This window comes from Poecilia reticulata, linkage group LG8, assembly GCF_000633615.1.
Source record: "Poecilia reticulata strain Guanapo linkage group LG8, Guppy_female_1.0+MT, whole genome shotgun sequence".
NCBI classification, from domain to species: Eukaryota; Metazoa; Chordata; class Actinopteri; order Cyprinodontiformes; family Poeciliidae; genus Poecilia; species Poecilia reticulata.
The window spans coordinates 11,480,019-11,499,881 of NC_024338.1; the positions used below are offsets into that span (position 1 = coordinate 11,480,019).

Below are 19,863 nucleotides of genomic sequence, written 5' to 3' on the forward strand. Positions count from 1 at the left end.
TTTTGTTTTTTTTTTTCCCCCCAAGGTGCTACTTGACTTTCAGGTAACATTCACCCTACATGTTTGACTGTTGTATCCGTGAAAAGATGTTTGTCTGCAGCTTAAACTTTGTTTTCATGAAAGTACAAAGGGATCGAGCCTCGTCTGATACTTAGGAAGAAATGGAGATGAGATAAATAATGCAATTACGGGGAAATGCTTCCATGATTCTTTTCTGTTGGCCCCTTGACACAAGACTGGCAGCAGCACACTGCGACTCCCTCCCAGCAACAGCGTCACAGATATGGGCCGTCTGCCACGGGGTCCACAGCCAATCGAGGACACAAACTCTGCCAGATCGCTACAGCAGCCAATAGTAAACCTTTGTGTTCCTGGTGTAATCCCTCCGAGAAATAGATTCCAATGAACCCACAAGGTGCACAAAAGGCAAACACAAGCCTAAAGTGGAAACTCAAATGAAATATGCACACAGTCCAACTTGTGCATCTGTAAATTAAAGTAAGACACACGTTTTAGTTTTGATAAAGTCACAATTGTTATTTTTGCTTCCACGTAACGATGCGCAAAAAATAAATCTTGGATTTAAAATTGCATAATCTCTGTGTTGGAAGTTGAAACGAACAAAGCTGAATGTGGAGCTTTGTCTCCACCTTGTGGACAATTTGTTCAGGTACAGAAAACGTTGATAGAATATCGCACACGGTAGTATCATTAATTTTATTTATCTGTAAAGCATTTACATCTCACACCAAATACATAAGAGAAACACGATAATTCTCCAAAAATATTTGCTATAAACTAGAACAAAGAACACAAAAGGAAAAAAATAGCAAAACAAAATATAATGAGCCACTCTATGCACACCAAAMAGAAAAAAAGTMAAATGTCTTCTGATTGTCACTATTTTGTCTGAAAGTAGAAGAAAAGAAAATGTGTCAMCATGACAGTGATTAACATTTTAATTCAAAATTGTACTCAGTGAAATACCTGCAGCAACACTATAGCTGATTCTTACCTTAATGATGAGGACAACAAGAGAAAAGATGATGGTGAAGAGGAAAAAGCAGAGGAAAGTTAATGCCATAGTCCAGGTTTCCTTCATTGTATCTTGACTGACATCAGTGTCTTTGATAGCATCAAAGAAGTTACAGTTCTCCAGTGTGTCTGTAGAAAATGTAGAGTTTCACTGGTTATAAGCTTATGATGACTTTAGTGAAAAAAAAAGTTAATTAAAAATAAATCTGACTCACAGCGTTAAACACTAACTCTTTAACACTCAAKAATAATGTAGTTCACATACCTGTTTCGGATATGTTTACTGAGACGGTGGCGCCTTCATGTGTCACCCGACAGGTGATAACCACGCCAGGTAAGGTGTCAATTGGTGCAAGGCGAAGGCGGCTAAGAATGTTAAATTTCCTATCTGGGCCTATGTAGGGCTCRGTTATGTTGTAGTCCGACAGCTCTGTGGTTTCACTGCGGAACCAAGTGATATTGATGGATTTTGGGTTGAAGCCCGAGACCAGACACATGAGCTCGTTCTCTCCCTGGAGCAAGACGGCTGAGGGTTTGGTGTACCTCACAGTGGCTGAGGAAATAAGTTATTTGTTTAGAGTGTACTGTAGAAGAAAATAAGATTTCTGAAAACTGATCGTTAGCTTACCAAACACGTCACTTATACTGGTTTCAAATGGAGTCTCAGAGGATTCATGTCTGACGACACAAGAGTAAGTYGAGTTATTGTTCTCAGCCTTAGTTACATTTAGTCTGCTCCTCATTGAAAAATAGCGTGCTCCCGGATCTTTCCAAGAAGGACTGTTAATATAGTGAGATGCTGGGAGTTGTTGGCCATTTTCTCTCCACTGAACAATGATGTCAGATGGAAAAAATGCTGAAACTAAGCAAGTAAGCGTGACGCTGTCAGATGTATACAGCTCATCAAAAGTTGGTTCCACTATCCTCAGAACTGGCTGATACAGATCTGGAAACAYCAACACAAAACAGAAGGAAGGAAATGTTAAATTGCATTTAAGATAACATTTGTAAATAGTCCTCAGAGTGCTTGCAATACCTGTACTTTTGCTGATATAGTCTATATAGTTTTTGTTGGAACACAGATGTTTTCCCTCACAAGACACTTGCTTATTTGAGTGCCAGTCCTCTGCTGACACATAGAGGGAGCTGAGTAAAGTTTCCGTTCCGTTGYTGTGACTCACAGGTTTTTCCATATTRMTTGGGGAAGCTTGGTGATCTCCTACTTTCCAGATTATGGAGAAATCACAAAGACTAGTCCCAACAAAAAGACATGTAACAGTCACCCGTCCTCTCTTTTGGAGTTCCTCTAGTTTAGGTCTCTGAATATAGACGGCAACCATATGAGAAGATTTTGGYGTAACTAAGGGAGAAAATAAATCCTTGATAAAGCAGGTGATCCATATTTAAAACCAGAAAACTACAYGGACAGATTTAATTAGAATTTTACCTGAACAGACACTGATATCCTTTTTGACATTTTTCTTTAGAGAACTGTCAGACACTTCACATGTAAATACCACTCCTCTTTTCCACTCTGCATGTCCAACTTGCAGTTGACTCATCACAGCAACAAGACCGTTGTTATTCATACTGATGTCTGGATTTGGTGGGTTTATTTCCTTTGACCCGTTAAACCATTTGATTTGTGGGTTGAAGCCSCGTCCGGAACACACTAGTGTTTGTTGCTCAAATCCTTTACTGGGAGCAAGATGAACTTCCACTGAGGGTTCCACTAAAGTATTTTTAGAAAGGAAATTTAAACAGATTAAAAAATTGCCACTAGGTAGCAATGAGTTTTTCAAGAAGATATAAACAACTCTCACCAAAAATTCTGCTGATCAAATTTGACTTGAAGGGACTGCTGGAGTAGCCTTGGGTCACTGTGCAAGAGACATTTGTGTCACTTTTCCAGGACTCTGYAGGAACAGAGAAACTTCTACTGACTGAATGAGGGCCGGATCCTTCAGGAAGATCAATATAATATTTTTGCAAAGCATCAGCTCCGTTCACTTGAAATGTGACAGAGGTGCGCTGTGAGGAGAGCTGTGAGACGTCACACTGGAAKACGGCACTTTGTCCCTTCTSCCGCTCTGAGAGGGATCTTCTGATCTCCACCTGTGGAYGTCCAACTGGAGGCCCTGGATCATAACAGGTAAAGGCAAAATAATATGTCATACGTGTGTTTCTCAAACGTTCTGTGAAGTGCAATATTTACTAWGTAGAGCTGCTTCACCTGCTACATTTACTGCCTTTTCAGTGGGTGAAAAACAGCTATGTTCTACTTTACACGCTACGGTCTTCAGCTGCTTCCACTCTCCTGAAGGAACTGTCACATCAACAGCTAAATGAGTCAGGTTTCGAAGTTGAGTCGTTGCATATTTGTTCTGAATTTTTCCATCTATCAGCCAGGTGACTGTGGGATCTAAAGCAGTGTGAACCAAGCATGTTGCTTTCACAGGTGCTGTCGTCACAGTCTGTGGAATGTCCAGCTCAATGTTTGGAGGTGGGCTTGAACAAGCTGAAAGGGAGAAACACAAGAAAAAATAATTATGACTAAGAATAATCATCAACAAGGACAGAGTCATGGTGATGGATTAGGCATTATGTCATGGTTAGGSCACTCTGTTCAGATGCAATTTTCCAAGAGGCAAAAGAAATGAATAGGACTTCATTCATCAACAAYGGCATTATCTTATTCAGGAATAACACAACKTTTTGTTCTTGGGGGGACAAAGAGTAGCTTTTTGATCAGTTGAGAGGTAAAACTTCACACCCCATATAGAACTACAGAACTGYAACACATGACCAACTTTTTACTACCACTTAYTTCTAATACAATRACTTATTTCATCAAGAGAAGTGAGGATATGCCATGGGATYTCTAGTTTTAACTACTGAGGCAAACATAMACACAGAGGTGGAGAAAATGGGGTTTCATGGTGGAAAGGTTGTTGAATATTGTTGCCTTGCAGGATAACTGGACTTTAAACATAGGATTTGTATATTCTTCCCAAGGATTCATGGGCTCTCCCTGGATATTCTGACTTGAGTGTGTGCATGAATAGAAATTAATCCTGCCTGCCGTTATGTTGCTCTGTAACGGATCTGTTCAGAGTGAGTTACATTTCTTGCCCAATAGACCGATTGAAAGCAAAAGAACAGGAGATAAATGGCCAACTCCTCAGTGAACTACAGAGGAGTAGTTAGTATATAACAGAATTGGACTACATGTACATCCAGATTACCTGAGCAGACACTGATTTCCTTTCTGACAACTTCATTCAGAGATTTGTCAGATATTTCACATGTGAAGACCTTTCCTGATTTCCACTGTGTCTGATCAACTTTCAGTTGACTTGTCACGGCAACGCGTCCATTTGCATCCATGCTGGTGTCATGATTTGATGTGGATATTTGGTYCAAGSCATTAAGCCATTTAATACGTGGGTTGAAGCCCCATCCAGAACACAAGAGCGTTTGTTGATCTGATGCTCCTCTTTGGGACAACAGGAATTCCACAGAGGGCTTCACTAAAAYATTGTTGACAGAAATACACAGATTTTTAACGTCCTTAGAAAATATACACATGTAATTGAGTAAAAGCTCTTATTAGAAAGCAATGCAATAAACTGGAAACAACTCTCACCAAAAATTCCGCTCATCAAATTTGACTTGAAGGAACTGCTGGAGTAGCCTTGGGTCACTGTGCACGAGACATTTGTGTCACTTTTCCARGACTCTGTAGGAACAGAGAAACTTCTACTGACTGAATGAGGGCCGGATCCTTCAGGAAGATCGATATAATGCTTTTSCAAAGCATCAGCTCCGTTCACTTGRAATGTGACATAGAGGTCCTGTGAGGAGAGCTGTGAGACGTCACACTGGAAGACGGCACTTTGTCCCTTCTGCAGCTTTGAGAAGGATCTTCTGATCTCCACCTGTGGACGTCCAACTGGAGGCYCTGGATCATAATAGGTAAAAAAWWAAARKWWKGKKRWWWWMMRKKKYMMCSRAAMMWYYKRWWWYCMMYYYTKKTTTKGKKSWMYKGKTTKRARSSKTTWWWAAAAAACGTAAAACAGAAAAATGTTACAGCACATTTTAGAGATTGTGTCACGTTTTATAACTTTGAAGACAGTTCTTTAGTATTCGTATTATCGTGCCATTTTACCTGGAATATTAACGGTCTTCGTAGCTGAGAAGCAAAGATGTTCAGCTTTACACTGAATTGTTTTYGTTTTTGCCCACTTCGCCGATGGAACYTTCAGTGTAGTGCTTACAAACGTGTCATTTCTTGTTAGGCTTGTTTGCTGCACTGGAACCCCGTCCATTTCCCAGGTCAGATTGGCATTAAGCACAGTGGAAATGGAACACTTTGCTTCCACTTCAGACTCTGTCGTCACTTTCATGAAGTTTGGGATCTCCATATAAATGGGAGGCGTGTTTTTTCCATAGACTGCAAAAACAGCAACAAAAAAAAAACAAAAAAAAAACACTTCAATATATAAAGACTAATTTTATCCAATTTACTATTTGGTTTGTGACAATGCCTGTAGAGACTTACTCTGACARATGTTTATTGTTTCTGTTGAATTTTTGTCTTTGTGAATAGACTTGCACTTAAATGTTGATCCTTTCATCCATTCTTCCTTGTCTGGAATAATCTCAGTGGTTTGAGTGTAGGTTCTGTTCTCCTCATTTGCGCTTATAAAATTTCTSACATCTTGCTTGCTTGTTAGAAGCTGGTTCCCCTTGTACCACTCCACAGTTAGGTCCTTGGGAAAGTAGTCGCTCAAAGCGCAGACAAGTCTGACATTAGAAATATTGAGTTCTCCGTCCCAAACAGGGTACAAGGTGATGTTTGGGGGATTACTCCGGACAGCTGTGGAAGAGAGGAGATTGCATGACATTACAAAGGAAAGCAGGGGTTCTATAAAGATGAAATCTGATTAAAGTTAACCCATACATACCTTCATGCTGTGGTCTTTAACTAACAACCAACTTTAACTAATAACCAACTTTGAATTTCAGGTGCAGTTTGCTTTTATTTACACTAGAGGGCAGAGTTTTATATTCCACATTGTACAAAAAAATTAGCAAAAAATAGTTTTAAAAGTCTGTTGAACAGATGTTGAGCTTGACAGAGCAGAGCGACCAGGGCGTGCAACGAGCGGAAGGCTTGTGTAACACCCAGGTCCAAAACGGGGACCGAAAAGCAGAAGTGAAACAGAGCAGAGAGCAACAGAGCAGCACAGACAGCAGGTGTGAGGTGCAGTTATGCCAGTAAGAGAAACAGAGAACACATCTAAATATCTCAGGTTGCTTTACATAAGACATCACACAGACAATCTCTCATGACTTTGCCAAAGATTTTAGTTTGCAAGTCCAGTAATAACAGACCGAAAAAAGTAACCATGCAGCGAAAAGTGCTAATTTACATGCAGAGTTGAACATGGGTCATTGGTTCCAGGTGCTGGTGGTGTGATGAGAACAACAACGTCAGGCAAAAAATACACAACTGAGAACAGTGTTAAAATATTGTAAAGAAATAAAAAGAGTAAAGCAGTTATCCTCTTTCAAAACTGTATCACTCCAAAAATGATTTGAAGCTTTTAGATTGGGAAGGATTGACAAATATCATTTGCAATTACTTACATGATATAGAAAGTATAAGAAAATTTCAGAAAAAAATATGTTTTTTGTATTTTTTTTAGTCTATTAAATGTCCTTTTTATGTACTTCTGGTTTCATTTGACCTGTAAAGAAAAAAAGAAAAAGAAAAACATGCATTAAAAACAGTGTTATATCATTGTGTTGCTGATATTATTTATCAACATTTATGGGCATAATGAATATAATAATGCTCTGCTGAACTGACACTCCATTGCTAGCAATGCAAAGCTAATTCAGATCAAAAGTGCTAATTATCTTTGGAACAGATAAATTATATCATAAAGTGGTTTCAGAAGACGCTTTACACATTAAAAATAAAAATGAAAAAATATTTTATTCATTTTTAAATAAAACAACATATTACACTTTTCATAAAATATTTGAACTGTATGAAAGGTGTAATAAAATTTACAAAAACTCTCTTTATGTAATTACATTTTTAAACTGAACATTTTTAATGCATTTAGCTACTATCATTTCTTACTAAAACGCCAAAGATTGCTAATTGTTTTCTTTTTAAGACACCTTTTGTTATTATGATTATGGAGTGTGAAAATATTGTGTTGTTTCTAGAATGTTAAAGTACTTAATTAACAATATTTAAAATTAATTGAGGTAGATTTTTTGATGATTTAATTATAAGTATTATTTTGGCTCAATAAAATTAATAAAAGAATGAGCTAATTTTATTATTATTTTTATTCTACAGTTTATTATTATTTTTATTCTGCCATGGAAAGCTTGAAATCCTTATTTTCATGGCACTATAAATATTTCACTTGACAAGATATCGGCAGAAAATATAAAGTTTTTTCTCAGAGAACTTGACAAACTCTGGTTATAATCATGTTTTTTTTTATAGCAACAATAAACAAAGTTATAAAAATAAATAGCTGGTGGATTTTTGCCTTGTTGGTCACTGATGTTATTCATTAAATCAATGTATTTTTTAAGTCATCACAATTAAATTAACAGGTTTATCAGCTAATTAATTTTCTCTTTGATTTAATTTAACTATGTTATTAATTTTAGAACCTGAAATGAAAAAAAAAAGTTTGAGATACTTGAAAGTGATTCCACCAAAGTGTTAAAGTGTCCCTTTTAGAGTAATTTCTAGAATCTATAAACTCTATCAACCAGAATAGCAATTATTGTGAACCAGTGCAATGAAAAGGAGTTGAAATGTTTGACTTTGAAGGGCTCTCTGACAAAATGTTGCATATTTCAATGGAGAATGACATTTTCTGCATTATGGAAAACAATTTTAATTTGGAAATTTCAATGTAGATCCTCTATTTCACCTGTTTTGACGTTACACTTTAGAAACTCCAGCTGCTGGAGAAATTGTCTCTCTGAAAAACCCAATTGTCTCCTATAGTATTAATAATAAAAATGGGTACACATTTTACATAAAGTACTTTTACATTTGAGAACAATCTCAGAGTTGCATAACAGTTCCACATACTTTTCATCTTGCTCAAATTTATAGGCCAAAGAAGTATTTTGATATGTCAATTTATGCCTAATTCCTAATCTGATTATAATCAAATGTGCAATTTAACTATGAAGAACACCATTAAGGTTAATAAACATAAGTATACTCTTCTGATAAATTTTAATATTCATTTAAAACAGCTAAAGTATTTAGCATTGCAACTAAAAAAGCCATAAGTAGAAAATGGTTAAAGAAAGAACTACTAGGTATGAAACTGTTTTATAAAATGATTGTTGGGCATAAAAATAGTAATTATTTTTATTATTTCTTGTGACAAAACACAAGAAACTCTGAATTAGGCAAAAAAAATAGCATTTTAACATCATATTATTGAATGTATGTAATTTAGTACAAAGGAAAATGACAAAAAAATGCATTGTTTTAGATTTCACTGCATCATAAATACTGTACATTACAGTTGTAAAAATGTTATTCAAGGGTGTGACTTCTTTCTCCTCCAAAACCTTTGCTCATATCCACTGTAGTGGAGCGTTTGTCATTTTGCAAATACACATTTGGTTTGAAGTTTCTAATCTCAGTAATTGCACATTTGTGCCCACATCAATTTGATGTGTTACCTTAAATGCAGTGGTCCCGATGGAGAAGACCAGAGTGAGGAGGAAGAGAAGGATGAAGGTGATTGCCGTGTTAGTCATGTCATCTTCTTCTGTGGTGAATCCACTTAAGTCAATCAGGAGGTCTGCAGTTTGAAATTAGTGTATTTTTCAGTAGTGTAAGATAATGATCCATATTTTCTTTTATAAGACTTCCAGAAAACATAGGTTATAATTATGCTTTTTTTTTATAATTATGCTGTTCCTTTCAATTGTTTCTAGTTTTCCGTGTCTTTAGCCATTTGAAAAGTGCTACAGTAATCTGATTACTTGTGATACTGACTTGCTTGTGAAAGACCTTGTTATCAGAGTTTAAGAGTCATCAAGACTTTTTTGGGGTGCAAAACCCAGTAGATGAAACAGTCACATAAAGACACCACAGAAACACGGTCAGCTCTACTTTTGCAAATAAAATGAGAAAATCTAAGTTCAATAACTGATGTTATTGAGGTGAAAATATTCTTGTAAGTACTATGGCATTTGAAATCCTTCTATATTATTATTGCTCAACTATTTGAAGTTTAAATATGTAGAACTCAAATTATGTTATTGGGGTTGCATGAGGACAAAACTCACGTAAAACGTGACATGAACATTCAGTTTCGACACCAGATCAAGTTCACACAAAGTGCAAGCGACAAACATCAACACAGTCGGCGAGTATTTTTTTTTTTTATTTTCATTTTAAATTTGCACTAAAAACACACAAAAAATTTAAAAATCACAAGCAACAGACATCAAACGAGAAGGAAAAATAAAAAACAAGACGCATAGACACATCTACTGGGCCTTGCACGTTTCAGGGACGTTCATGTTAAGGTTGACCACATTGGTTTTTTCAAAGGTTCTGGATCCAATGGATCTGACAATTGATTTGCTTGACTTTGCCACTGACTCATGATGAACAGCACAGCTATACACCACGTCTTTCTCATTCCATTGTTCTTGTGTGAGGATCAACTGGCTGTAAACGGAGAAGAGTCCATTGTTTTCCACGGGTTCTGTGGTACTGAACTGATATTTTGTGCCTGCCTTTTCATCATCGACAAGCCAGTCCACATAAATCTCCCGAGGAGAGAAGTCTTTCACATAGCAAGTCAGAACCACTGTATTTTCTCTAGTTTGCTCTAAGGGAGGCAACATAAACACTGATGGACGCTTAGAAGCTCTTCCTGTAAGCATGAGAGAACAGTTAGGGTCACAGATAAATTACCACACAATCTGACAAAAACGTCTATTGTTCACGGGAAGATGTCCCTCACAAAGTGTTTTCTGTCAAGAGAAGCAGAAATAAAGACAAATTCTGAACAGTTTTCTTACCGTTGTTTCTTCTGTACTCTTTCTTCACTGGATCAATCCACTCAGTGCTGTGAACTTCACAGACTCGCGTGAGCCCCTTGCTCCATTCATCAAAGGTGATCTCAATTTTAGCTAGATGTACATTGGATCCTTTATTCTCCTGTGTGGATACCACTTCCGTGTCGTCCTCGTCCAACCAGACGACCTTCTCAAATCCCGCTTTTTTTTCGGTGACTTCACAAATCAGGGTTCCTTTTCCATCCAAAAAGATGTCCTTGTTTGTGGGGGGTATGATCCTTATATCCATATCTTCGCTACACCCTTCAGTAACTAAAAACAAAAAATAATAATAATAACAAATTAAACAGACTAGAAACATCAATTTGGTGATAAGGTATAATGAAAAAACTACCATTGTACTCACCAGCTGAACACCGCTTGTGGGACACAGTAGAATTGGTATAGACTGGAGTTTTGTCGTCTTTTCCTTTTCCCTTAAATAAACATGTTAATTTTGCGCCTTCAGGCACTTCCCTGGACGGCAATGTGAGGAGACTTGCAACACTGTACAGGATAGTTCCATTCGTGTCATTTCTTCCCTGAGAGGATGTGACGACCTCATCTACCGTCCCGGTGATTACTTGATCATCTTTCAGCCATGTGATCTCATATTCATTTGGAGAAAAATCTTTGGCAAAGCAGGAGAAGTAAGCCTCCTCTTTCCCCTCATCAACGGAGGAACACACTTTAAGAGTCGGAAGCTCATAAACCTTGGCTGAAAGACAAACAGATACACATATATGTTTGCAGAAGCAAGGACAAGATCTATATATATGCAGAAGACCTGGGAAACAACATGAGGCTTGGTTCATGTGATCAGGTCTGGTGTATCATTAACTTGTTCCAACAACATAATCAAACTCATGTATTTAAGACATTCATTATATGAGCACAGCAGTAAGTTGTTCTATGCCATTCAAGAGGGAAATGCATCTGTCCAAAATTGGCATTAAGGAACGCCAAAGTACTAAAAGTCACTTCTGCATATACATTGACTGGCAAGCACAGAGTTATAGGGTTTACAACGAGGTTATTAATCAACAAACAGACACAGGCAGAAGTCAGGAAACAAGAAGGATTGTTCAGGCACACAAAAAAAAACAGAAGATGCAGAAGTAGTCTATGAAATGAAGAGAAAAGGTATTAGTGAGGAGGAAACCCAACTAAGTCAGATGCTGAAAATACTATTGAATTTACCCTCTAGTTCCACCTGGTAAATCCTTCTAGATATCAATAAAGATATAAAGTATATTCCCCATTTAAGCAATTTTAAAATCAAACTTTCATTGTTATGAATTTAAACCAAGAGTGACTTTCCAATTAAACATAATTAAATATACCTTCACCAGAAACTTTAGCTGTTAATTGTTTTTTTTTTTTGTTACATTTACTGATGATTCCTCATGTCAGAACTCCCATCAGTTCTGACATGAGTTCTTTAAATTAATGCAAATAATTCTAGTTAAAGGTCCACAATAACTAATAAAACACCAGTTATACAATTTTAGGAAATAACAAATATAATTTTTAATTTAAGAAATTTGAACTATGGCATACAAGACAACTAAATGCAATTTAAAAAAATACTAAAAAGTAAAGATTTATAACTTTGCATTAATCTTACGTAGTGGCAGTGGTGGCGTGACTATAGTATGTCGTTCTCCTGCAGCGTGAGTTGCAATGCATTTGAAGGATTTTCTTGCGTCCCAGTCCTGTCTGCTGACTTGAACCTGACTGATTCCCATGTATTCATTGCCTTTCTGGATTGAAGGGTACTGGATGACGTTGTTCAAAGAAGTACTGCCTTGTTGCCACGAGAAGGTGATGGAAGAAGGGTTGAAACCGGTGGCAAGACAGCCGAGGGTGACCATGTCACTACCACCAGAACCACATGGAGTCAGAGGAAACACAGTGGGAGCAATCTGAGCGGCTGAAAATGACAAAAAAACAAGAGCACATTTAAAACAACAATTTATAAATGAAATGACAACAATTTTCCTTCAGACCTACGAAAAACAGATATTCACAGTGTTCAATCTGTCTTTTCTTGCTTTAAAAACATATTTTAAAAACTTCAGTTACACATTTCATTTAAGCCAGTTCATACAAAGCCACAAACTTTACCTATGAGGCATCCATGCACAACCTAATTTAAAATTTTAACTCATTTTAACAGATAACATAAACATAGGTACCAGTCTTACCTGAAGAAACTTAGTAATACACATTTTCTTCATAAATCAAAAGCAACATTGTAAGACATTGTTCAATCCATTTGTACTGTTAAGAAAATCATTTATCTCATCATTTCATAAAATCTGAATAAGCAATCAAAGAACATGCTCACGTTAATTTCAAGAAAAATAAAAAAACAACCAAAAGGTTTGCAGATTTTAAACAATTCAAATTCCACCTTGCTTACAATTGTAAATATGTATTCCTTACCCACGATTCAACAGGCAACTTGTCACATTTGAAAAAAGTTTATTTGAACATATAATGACCATGAAAATCTCAAATACTCACACAATTTTATTTTGCAAACTCTGTTAAGGCTGCCCAGTATAGATTATATGTTATTAATTTTGACAGTTCAAGGAATAATTTTATGGTATTCACTTACTACAATAAATACCATCCAAACATAGTTCAGTTTGAGACATCATATTTTTTTTATGTAAACATGCAATCAAAAAATTTTATTAATTAAATGCATAATTGTTAAATTATATTTAATTTAAAAAATGTCTAAAATCAAAATCATATTTCTGTAAACTTGTTCACTGATTTATGTCCTAAGATAATTTAGAAGTCGCCTTTCCATTCTCTTTTTTTGTGGTTAATTTTCAAATCTATCCGTCGTGTGACAGAATATGGCAAAATATAATCCTGTAACTACAATTATCTTTGACAATGAGGAAAAAAAAAACATTTCATACCTGAAGTGACGGTGACCATTGTCCCTTTCCCCCAATAGTCAAAAGCTTCGTAGTAACACAGTGATTAATCGGCTTAACTCTTAGTTTAAAAAGGTTGATTTACTGAACTCAATTCAAGCAATATAAATGAATGAAAGTATTATAAATTTTAACAATATCATATTTAAGGGTACTGACATGCTACAATAAATATCTCAAGTGAACTTTGGAAGGATATTTCCAAAGTTCTCAAAAATAACCCTGATATCCCTGTTGCCACATGAACATAGAATTTAAAAATGTATCTAAAAAATTATTTTGAATTCAAGCATGTTCATAAAATTATGTTCCAACTTAATTTACAACCTACTATTTTTCTTTTAATTTAAAACATTATGGCCAAATTAGAAAATTTAATTTCATACCTGAAGTGACGGTGACCGTTGTTCCTTTCCCCCAATAGTCAAAAGCATCGTAGCACAGTGATGAATATACTAAACCCTTGTACATAAAAAGGCCCACATACACATACTGATGGAGAATGTCCAATTCTTCAACACCTAAATATTCTTAAGATTTTTTCAAATCCAATTAAACTTTCTAAAAAGCCGCAGTAAAATGTTGGTTATCGGTTTTAGCACTGTTCAATTTTGCAGGATATCTAGTTTTATGCAATTAAAGTTCACATTGGGTCATCAAAAGTGATTTTGCAATCAATCAAAAAAAAAAAATCTAAAATTATTTTAACATTTTAATCTGTTGCTGAATGTTTAGTTTGAGCTGAATGAACAAGCCACACGACTTTATACTAACAATCCTTAACATTACTGTTGAATGACAAAAAGTAACAAAAGCAGTTTTTTAAATTTAAAATTTCCTTTGCTACTTAAAAAAATGTATTTCATACCTGAAGTGACGGTGACGGTAGTCCCTTTCCCCCAGTAGTCAAAAGCACCGTAGCACAGTGATGGATTAACTTAAGTCTCAGTATGAAAAGCCTAATGGACTAATGCTGATCATTTTTACTCTTTAACATGTCACCACCTTCACTATTTTATAAAATACATCTAAACTAACCTAAAGCAATTAACCCTAATTATCAGTTTTGCTAATTATGCATCTGAGTAATTCCTTTTTACAGTAAATACTCTCGAAGTACAGTTAAGTTTGAGTATTCAGATACCGATATTACATGGTAATTTAATAAAAATAAACTGTAAAAATACAGGAAAGATTTTTAAGAGGTTAAAATCTTACCTGATGTTACTGTTACCATGGTTCCTGCTCCCCAGTAGTCAAAAGCCCAGTTGTCACAGTAATACAGTTTGGTCAAACTTGCAACAAAAACCTATTCCGAATAATATCTATACTTGTTTCCCCATCTAGTATAAGTCTGCCTCATGAGTAATCAATCCACATGAATTTAACAACCCAGAGATTTTAATTTGCCAATTTTGTCTTTTTACGTGCCGATTGTCATAACCCCATAAAACTGAAGATATATACTTTTTACATGTTTCAAATATTGTTTGAAACTAGAAATAAAAGCTTTTCATACCTGAAGTGACAGTGACCGTCGTTCCTTTTCCCCAGTAGTCAAAAGCGTAGTCACAGTAAAGCAATACTTAAACTGTCCCATACTAAAACACGTTCAAGGATTTACTTTGCCAGACAGCTTCATCAAACAAACCTTAAGTACTTATAAAGCCTCAGAAAGTTTAAAACACAACATTATTTTCACCAAAGCTTTGACTGTGCATCAAATAAATCCACAGATTATGAAGGGTTTTCCTGAAATAAATAGATTATTGTCTGTGGAAAATCTATTTTAACAAAAAATGGCTAAAAATCTTCTAAAAGTCAAATTTAAACATTACAGTGACCAAATAAGATCGTCTTACCTGATGTTACTGTTACCGTGGTTCCTTTCCCCCAGTAGTCAAAAGCATTGTCACAGTATGATAACTTAACAGACCCAAGTTACAAAAACAAGCAGTGAGAGTTTTCCACTGCCACTGGGATCCCAAACATATTCGACTGAACAACTTAATAATTACAATGTTTAATGTTAGAGAAAAACATTTAACCAGTTTTGACACTAACCTTTGTGTCTTTCCCTTAGACATGAAAATAATGTCTTAGTTCAATTTAGATGTTATGTTTAGATACATTTCAGGCTAAAATTAAGAAAAAATTAATATAGTTGATTCAATTAAAATACGTCAATAATAGGTTTTGTATTTTACCTGATGTGACGGTAACCGTGGTTCCTTTTCCCCAGTAGTCAAAGTAGTTGCACCGTGACAAATTACAATGACACTTTAGTGCAAAAATATCCTGTGTCATCTAAAAATTTATATTTTGTCACCAGTACCTCACTATTTTTCCACACTTTTTGGTTTTGATGGACATACATTGGTTTTCATAGTAAATAAAACTAATAACCAGGATAAATAAATGATTAAGAAATAGATATTAAATCTTGTCATCTTAATAGATATAAGTTTAGAACTTACCAGAAGACACTGTGACTTGTGTTCCTTTCCCCCAGTAGTCGAAGTAGCCGTCACAGTGCTACATTGCAGTCTGTTTTTAATACAAATACAATAGTTCATGTGAATGAAGAAAAGAATAAATGTTTATGGGCATTTCGCTCTGTAGTATTTACTATCATCTCCCTGGAGACATTTATTTCCTGTGGTCTGGGTTACATAAAAATKATGSCAGTTATTCCACAGCTCTTGCCCACTTCCTTCTTGCCTGATCTTATTGTCAGCTTTAATTTGTCCAGTTCTCTGTGCCAGGAAACTTCATATGAAAAGTCATTTATACTTAACAAGTCAAAACTCTTCATCTAAATTCCATTTGTGCCTTACATTTACTATGCTTTGTGAATGAAAATGCAAACATTTTCATTCACCTTGAAATCTTTCACATTGAACCAAACTCTAGGATTATTTTTCTTTTTACTAAGATAATCAGAAGTGTATCAAGCATGTACTCACTCCCTTTTACCAGACACATCTTCATTAAATCCAGTGCACTGGTTTGTAAATACAGTACAGTTGTGTGCAACTTAACACTGGTATAAATCCAGATGTTCTGCGAAGGCCTGAAAGGTTTATTTGAGAACATTAGTGAACGAACAGCAATATGAAGACCAAGAAACTCAACAAACATATCAGGGAGAAAGTTCTGGGGAACGTAAACGCAATCCAAAGATTGGAATATCTCCCACAACTTTTCACTCCTTCATCCAAAAAACAACTGAAAATCTACCAAGACTTGGCTAGAAATCTAAAGTGACAGACCAAATCAAAACATTAATTTGTGAACAACAGTGAGTGATGCACTCTACAAAACTCTGAGAAGAGGCAGGAAGAAACCTGTTGTTAAAAGAAACTTTTAACAACAAAAGAAACTTTTAACAAATCTCTGGGTTGTTAAGCTTGGAGCTTGTAATCCATGGAGAACAGCAAACATGTGGAAACATGTGGAAGCATGTGCAACCAGCTGCTTTGTCTCCTTGATGGAAATATGTTAGTAACCAGCCTGATGGTATGTCCAGTTGGATTCAGAAACACTAATGTGGAACTGTTGAAAAACAAAAACAAAAGCAGTAGTTGACATAATTGATGTTTTTTGCATAACACACATTTGTTTTGTAAAATTATTTTATTACACTTTTTTTGTCCCTGAAGATCAAGTCTTACTCCACTTGAAATTTCACTATGTGAAAAAAAGGTTCATATTTAAATATCAATGAGCCAAATCTGCTTGGACATCGACAATTTTTAATTTAATGTGTTAATGTTTAGATTTAGTGTTGTATGTTTACACCCTTTGCAAGTCATTCAAAATTAATTTCACAAACATGTCACAGTGGCATGAATTCACATCCACCGTTCACCAGGTAATTGTGAACTAAATTCAGTCTCTGATGAACTAGTTCACATTTATTTGGTGTTTTGGAAGGCATTTTGATCTGTACTATTTGCCAACATCTCCCCAGAGACATTTGTTTCCTGCGGTCTGTTACATAAAATTATCCCACTAGCTGCTCACTTCCTGTTTGCCTGTTCTTAATGCCAACTCTTTAGTCCTTACTGTCTGCAGTTCTATTACCTGAGAAACTGAATGTTAAAATAACACAATACACCTTCTCTTTCACCTTCTAGTATGATACTCTGCAAACTGAAATTTTATTTTGGAACTGATCTTACATCCCCAAGTCAGGTAATAAATATCTTTAGTGGAAGTCATAGCTTACCTGCATAGCAGTAACAGGATGATGTGGTACAAGATGTTGCGAAATGGAAGCACAGTAGGTCCTAAAAAAACATTTTATCACACAATCAAATAACCATGTTACCTTCAGTTGCTATAACATGCAGTATTTATCAAACAATATATAGGAGAAATTTTACTTATTAATTTGATGTCTTTTTTTGCTCCTGAAGAGGCAGCTCGGTTTCAGCCTGTCATCAGAATCACGTTTCTCCATTAAGCCGTTTACAGCGTTCTTAGGAGCGTTGGACTGAGAAGTAGTTTGACTGATGAGCTCAGCAGACTTGCAGATCCACCAGGTGTTTGCTAATGGCTGCTGCCACTAGTCTGGGGAAACTGAGAGGAGAGGAGTGCTGTGTGAGGATGAAGCTTGCCTTTAAGTCATTAAGACTTAACGCCTCTGGCTCACAACGTCCTAATATCACTGAACTAAGGGGTTATTTCACAGTTTTTAGGAAATTTGGACAGTAGAAACAGAGTTTGTAAATATTTAGATCATGACATAAAGATGTCATGACATTGCATTTGGAACCTGACATTTGCCAGCTCTTTTGAAACCATTATATTATTGGACCCTGATTATGCTGTTATTTAACCAAATTCCAAACAGCTCAGATTCAGATTTAAATGCTTTCAGAAAACAGAAGTGGTATATGAACGAATTTGTCCAATTTGTCAGGTGGACTTTAGACCAACCCAGGATTATATTCCTGAATGAGAATCTAACCCGTTTGTCTAGGAATTCCGAGTTTTTGGGGAGGTCTGAATGTAAATTTGAATTCCAAAACGAACTTAAAACCGAACTCTAGTCCGACTGAAAACCTAGTCCTTAGAACAGTTGAAGTGGACTCTAAAACGGTAGAAAACCTGTCTGAAAGCAACCTGACTAGAGACAGTCTCAAAAGCAGGAAGTGCAGGACATTGTGGTCAACATATTACTCTCTGTTCTGCAGGTTAACGAAGATTCCGTGTCGGTTGTCATATCAACGGGTTTGCGTGCCGACACTAAGGGTGCGTTCACACTGCAGCCTGAAGTGACCCAATTCTGATTTTTTTGACGTAATGCAACCTGTATCCGATCTTTTCATGGCAGTGTGAACAGCACAGGTCGGATTCTTTTTCGAATGTGACCCATATTGGATACACATCCAATTCAAATGCGACCTAACGTCCAGGTCGCATTCATCCGAACTGAACGTCACTGATACTTGACAAGCGGGAAGTTAAACAACAACCATGACGGACTATATGAGGATTAAGTCGTTAATATGTTGCTCCGGCCGGACAACAACTTCAAATATGTAAGCTAAGCTCCACCGTTACCCTCCATGTTTACTTTCGTAAACACTGGGCACTTCTTCTTTTTATGGCAGTTGGCAGAACACCGAGAACACTGACGCTATTACGCCCTCTAGTGCGCATGAGGGACACTTTCAGGTCTTTTGCCCGTTCATACTGCAGAATGCCCACAGGTTGCATTTACTGGCAGCGTGAATGCCCGGCAAGAAAAATCGGAATTGCCAAAAAAATCGGAATTGGGTCACTTCAGGCTGCAGTGTGAACTAACTAAGTTAGGAAAAGCAGAATATAAATAGTTTGAAGTTGTTTTGCAACTTTTTATCAGCTTATTGTCCCATTGCTGTGGCGCTCTGCAGCTGCTGTAATTTTAAACATTTAATAAAGGACAAAAACTGAACTAATTGCCTCATTTGTTTGAACATAATCATCAAATAGGATGGAGGAATTTGCTTAGTCCTCTCCTGCATCTTGATAGAAATTAAAGTTTTTATAGATTTATATCAAGGGAGAATACTTACAAACATCAACAATTTTCTCAGCTTTAATTTAAGCCATGTTTATATAAATCGGGTAAGAAATAAAGGCGCTGTGAACATTTTTATGATTCCTGTTCATCCCGAATTGGAACAGCCTTGTTTAGTGGACAGACTCACCGCGTAGTAACGGTGTTACGTCAATCTGCGTTTCCCCATCAGATACGGTTCCCCCTGCGTCTTCTTGCCGCCCCGCCCCGCCCATGCGGCACGCGTGCTGACCACTGAGAAAGCACGCGTAGGGAACTACGGACACCGTGAAAGCTCAAACAATATGTTTCGGCAAAGTTGTCATTTTCTTCACGTTTTTGCGGGAAACTAATAATAATAACAATAACAACAACAACAACAACAACAACAACAACAACAACGGTTACTATTTATTGTTCAAACATTTTACTTAAATTGGAATATCAATTTATTGAATCTCAGTAAGAAGCCTCAAGACAATTCAGTAACTAGTTTATGTTTACAAAAGACAGCTCCTCTGGACCACTTTAGGCAAACTTTGTAAACATTTATATGAAAAGTAGCTATTGACAGCTCTTTAACTCAAGCATTGATGCTGTGTCATATAGCTTTATTTTAGACATTAATTGGGAGAAAACATATTTAATGAAGAGAATGCTTTCATGAAATGTGTTTTGAATTCA

The 19,863-nt window shown here is 36.1% G+C and overlaps 1 protein-coding gene, 1 long non-coding RNA gene and 1 gene segment (V, D, J or C); all 3 read right to left on the bottom strand.

Moving 5' to 3' along the window:
- Nucleotides 1–698: 698 nt before the first annotated feature.
- Nucleotides 699–6,285, bottom strand: LOC103468629 (uncharacterized). The gene is made up of 12 exons (XM_017306303.1): nt 5,597–6,285; nt 5,204–5,488; nt 4,682–4,996; nt 4,281–4,565; nt 3,269–3,553; nt 2,859–3,173; nt 2,483–2,767; nt 2,072–2,395; nt 1,664–1,981; nt 1,301–1,588; nt 1,016–1,164; nt 699–909 (listed from the first exon to the last, which is right to left on the bottom strand). The coding sequence occupies exons 1-12, from the start codon at nt 5,940–5,942 to the stop codon at nt 901–903; spliced, it is 3,204 nt and encodes a 1,067-aa protein (XP_017161792.1). The 5' UTR covers nt 5,943–6,285; the 3' UTR covers nt 699–900.
- Nucleotides 6,286–9,485: 3,200 nt separating this feature from the next.
- On the bottom strand, nt 9,486–14,422 carry LOC108166509 (Ig mu chain C region secreted form-like). The segment is given in 5 exon segments: nt 9,486–9,986; nt 10,135–10,443; nt 10,538–10,888; nt 11,798–12,103; nt 14,349–14,422. Coding segments are annotated over 5 exon segments (1,377 nt in total).
- A 1,787-nt stretch (nt 14,423–16,209) lies between these two features.
- LOC108166516 (uncharacterized) lies at nt 16,210–18,450 on the bottom strand. Its single transcript, XR_001776876.1, has 3 exons — nt 17,519–18,450; nt 17,362–17,422; nt 16,210–16,685 (listed from the first exon to the last, which is right to left on the bottom strand). It is a non-coding gene; the product is annotated as an uncharacterized LOC108166516 (long non-coding RNA).
- Between the last annotated feature and the right edge of the window lie 1,413 nt (nt 18,451–19,863).